The 4,185-nt window shown below is 33.9% G+C and overlaps 1 protein-coding gene across 1 annotated transcript; it reads right to left on the reverse strand.

Moving 5' to 3' along the window:
- Window positions 1–312: 312 nt before the first annotated feature.
- On the reverse strand, window positions 313–1,204 carry LOC109243663 (21 kDa protein-like). Its single transcript, XM_019410623.1, has one exon. It carries the CDS (start codon window positions 1,027–1,029, stop codon window positions 436–438), a length of 594 nt encoding a protein of 197 aa, XP_019266168.1. The 5' UTR covers window positions 1,030–1,204; the 3' UTR covers window positions 313–435.
- Window positions 1,205–4,185: the final 2,981 nt, after the last annotated feature.

A 4,185-nucleotide genomic window follows, 5' to 3' on the forward strand; every position in this document is an offset into this window, starting at 1 on the left:
CTATGTAGGAAAAAAATAATTAATTCATTCTTGCAATCTGAAAAAATCATTTATTTTGGACCACAAGAAAAAGGCCAAAAATTACTTATTTTGGACCGGAGGGGAGATAATATATACTAAAAAGGATTGTTACACAAATAACGGGCTAGATTCCAACCTCATTTCTTTTTATGCTCAAAACTTCAACTGAATCACTAAAATAGAGGGATTTAATTTGCAGATCCAATAGCAAACAAGAAATGTCAAGCAAAAAACATAATTGGAGCTATGGAATGAGACAATTTGTGTAGTAATAAACAAATAAAATCAACACACAAGAATAGGTACCAAACTGAAATTTAGACAATCTTACATTACATTTGCACAAATATTACAATAGTTTATATTATAAAAATATAGTTACCATAAAAAAGATTAATTTAACCAACCGAATAATCAAGGATGAGTAGCAATTTTGTTCCTAGGATCATCAAGTCGGTTGATAAGGTAAAGTGCATTACTAGTAACTCTAGCAACATTAATAATCTTGCGTTTCACATCAGACCTTAATTTGCCGTCAATTTCCTTAAACCCATCAATACAAGTATCTTCATTTGTCAAAGCAGCACTGACCCACGTCTCCAAATTGCTCATTTGCCATTTAAATGCATTCCCTTTGCTCAAATGTTTGAGTTCTGATAGAGTTTTGCTAAGCTCGTCCATTGTGTCCCCCATCTGTTCGACACAATCACTCAATGCTCCTTTTTCTCTTTTGCTTTGAACTTTCAGTTCGGAGAGAAAATCAGACGCTTTTTGGGCTCGAGAAAGGCTTACTTTTACAGCGGCTTGAGCTAAATCTTGAGGTGTGTTGATTGCTGAACCTGAGTAGGAGGAAAGTGTTCTGACGCAAATCGTCGGATAGCTGGCGTGCATACAAGATGTGCGGACGAGGTCAGTAGAAGATGATGATTTGTTTGGTTTTTTTCCAGTTGTGAAATGGGAAAGATAGAGGAGAAAAAGAGCAAGAAGTAGAGTTTTGCTCAAAGACATTTTCGTTATCAGTTCTTGGCTTACTACACGAAGGATTCTTGATTTTTCTTGTGATAAATTTGTGATGGTTTTTGAGTGGAAGTGTGCTGTAGTATAAGGCTGTTGGTAGGGGTCAATGGCGAAGGGTTTATTATGAGGGATCAAGAAACAGAGGGGGTGGGGTGGGGTGGGGTTGGGTGGGTGGAAGGGGAGGGGAGGTTAGCTGCTGATTTCTTAAATTCTACTAGGGGTTGGTGTGAATTGGTGTGCATGCATTTATAGGCCTTCAAATTTTGGAGGAAAACCATGCATTCTAATAATTAAAAAATAAATACAAGAAAAAATCACAAGTCCGTCCTTGCATGCAAGTATCATCTTGGTTTGTCCCTATCTTCATTTTAATTAGCCGAAATATCTTTAGAGATTAATTAAGCTAGCGTTTGGACATAAATTTAATTGAAACTTAAAAAAATAATTTTTGAAATAGTTTTGAAAAATAATTTTTAAAAGTTGAAATTATGTTTGGACATGCATTTTATTTGAAAAAAATTTGAAGTTTTGTGAGTGGGAGAACAAGCTTCACCCAAAATCTACCCTAAACTAGATTTTGGGAACTTGAAAAATAATTTCAGAAATTTTTCAAAAAATAGATCATTAATCTATGAACAAACAATGTTTTCAAAAAAGATTTGAAAAAACGGTGCCAAAATGTATGGCCAAACGGGGCCTAAGAGTGGGCAACTTTCTTGACATTATAATGTGAGATTCCAATCTTAATCACACAAATTTGGAAATACGTTTACAATAAAGTATCACGTCCAACTACGTGATACTTTATCGTGAACATCTATCGGAAACAGCCTTTCTATCTTTCTAGATAGGGATAAGGTCTGCCTACACATTATCCTCCCCAGACCCCACCTACGAGATTATATTGGATATATTGTTATTGTTGTTATCGCGTAGTTGGGACATTAGCAAATAATGTCATAAAATGAGTAAGTTCAATTTCATACGAAAGTTAAAAATTAGAAGAAATAAATGCACCGCCGCTGAACTGTGAAAGAGTAAAGAGTAGCAGGAAAGCAGTACAATATATACAGCTCTCTCCTCTATCTACTTAGCAGTTGGCAGTGGCAGGTTGGCACTTGTCAATTATTAATTGGCTATATTGAAAAACCAGCCAATCCAGAAAAAATGGGACAAACCAAAAGCTGAAAGGCCAGCAAATTATTTATATCACATAGGGTCACACAAACAGTTAATTTTATGGATTAGTAAAAGCCGTACAATATTTAGTTAAAATTTGACTATTTTAACCCCATGTGGGTGGTGTGTAAAGTTTGACTTAGCTGCCAGGTGTCAATTCTTTTCCAGCAAGGTGTATTTTTGTTATTTTGATCCAAAATAAGTACTCCCTCCGGTCCAAAATAAGTGATTTTTTGATTGTTTTCACACATATTAAGAAACTCACATTTTAACATTAATTAGCATTGCAATTGACTATATTAACCTTTACTATCTCTTCACATAAACACTCCTAACACATACTCCAACATTATTTACTCCAAGGGCAATGTAGGAAAAATTAATTAATTCATTCTTGAAATCTGAAAAAATCACTTATTTTGGACCACAAGTAAAAGGCCAAAAAATCACTTATTGTGGACCAGAGGGAGTATATATTTACATAATCAAGAAAGAATTAATTTTATTTTTCCAAAATTTACCTTTATTTACATATCCTAATGTGTCAAGGTAATAATTAATTAAGGTATATTTAGTGAATATATATTTTTTTCTCTAAGAGTTCGTATTTTCTTAATGGATGTGTCAAACATAAAATGATCGTTTATTGTGGATCGGATGGAATACTAACGAATAAAGTTATATAAACGCGGATCTTTTTTTTGTATATTAACGCAATTTTTAAATAGTGACTGATGTGTTAGTTATTATTATTATCAAGTTTTAATTATTGTTTACATAAAGATTAATTTGTAGTTATTTTATACTTGAGCCGACACCCCTAAATCTTAAACAAGAATAGCAACAATATCAGGGACGGAGCTACAATGCTGGTTGTGGGTTCAGCTTAAGTTTTGTTCAAACTCTATATTTATATTAAGAAATCCAATGAATATGTATAAATTATTAATTTAGAACCCAGTAATTTAAAAGACCCATAGAATTCAAATCCTAGTTCTGCCTCTGAACAATACGTTAAAAATTCCTTATTTAGAAAGAAAATAAAATAGACTATTTAGATAGTTTAGAAATTAGAACAGCTAGTTATGTGAGATGGAAAATGTGAAAGCAAATGTTAGAAAAGAGAGGGAGGAGTAGTACACAATGTGATGGTCCAATTTTATGTATTATTATTAATGAGTGTGAAATCACGAGGGAGCAAAGCAATTTGAGTGATGAAAGTCTTTTCATTTTCAATTTATGTCCAAAAGGCAGGGCATGTGCGAGTTGCAGAGCAACTGTTCCTTAAAATGGCCCCTTCTTTGCCTCCCATAAATGTATGTCCCTATAAAAAATACTGCACCTGCCTAAGCCAATTCATTTATATTTCCAGGACAAAATATAACAAGATATCAATTCGTTACTATCGAAGACTATTATAACCATCTATCTACTAGAAAAAAAGGAGGAAAGAAAAAACAAAGATACGAAAAGAATAACTTCCCTTATATATATATATAAAGTTGGGACTTGGTGTTGGCATATGCCCATATTGTCCAGCCAAAGGCCCAATGGCCTAATCCTATTCTCGTTTGGTTTTCATTCCTATTCGGAATTGGATTCGGTGTTTATTCCTATTTTGAGTGGGTTTTGGCTTTAAGAGAAAGCACCACTCATGATCTATAAATAGGACAATCTTGGAGAATTGTTCTATGTTCATTGATACAAGTCTTTGAATGACTTAAGCACATAAGAGTGATTTTTTTGAGAGAGCTTTCATCAAGAGAGAAGAGAAAAGAAAAGTATTCGTTTTGCTGCAGGTTTTTTATTCCGACCAGCCAACTTCAAATCCCGTTTACCGATTCGTTCACCGTTGAATCGGGCTGAAATTTTGGTTGAGTGTTCGTAACATCTTGCTCTTCGATTTGAACGGTGGAGATCAGATTTGGAGGTTCATAGCATTTGATTTCGAGCCCCGAACAACAGCTC

Source organism: Nicotiana attenuata, unplaced genomic scaffold, assembly GCF_001879085.1.
Source record: "Nicotiana attenuata strain UT unplaced genomic scaffold, NIATTr2, whole genome shotgun sequence".
Taxonomy (NCBI): Eukaryota; Viridiplantae; Streptophyta; class Magnoliopsida; order Solanales; family Solanaceae; genus Nicotiana; species Nicotiana attenuata.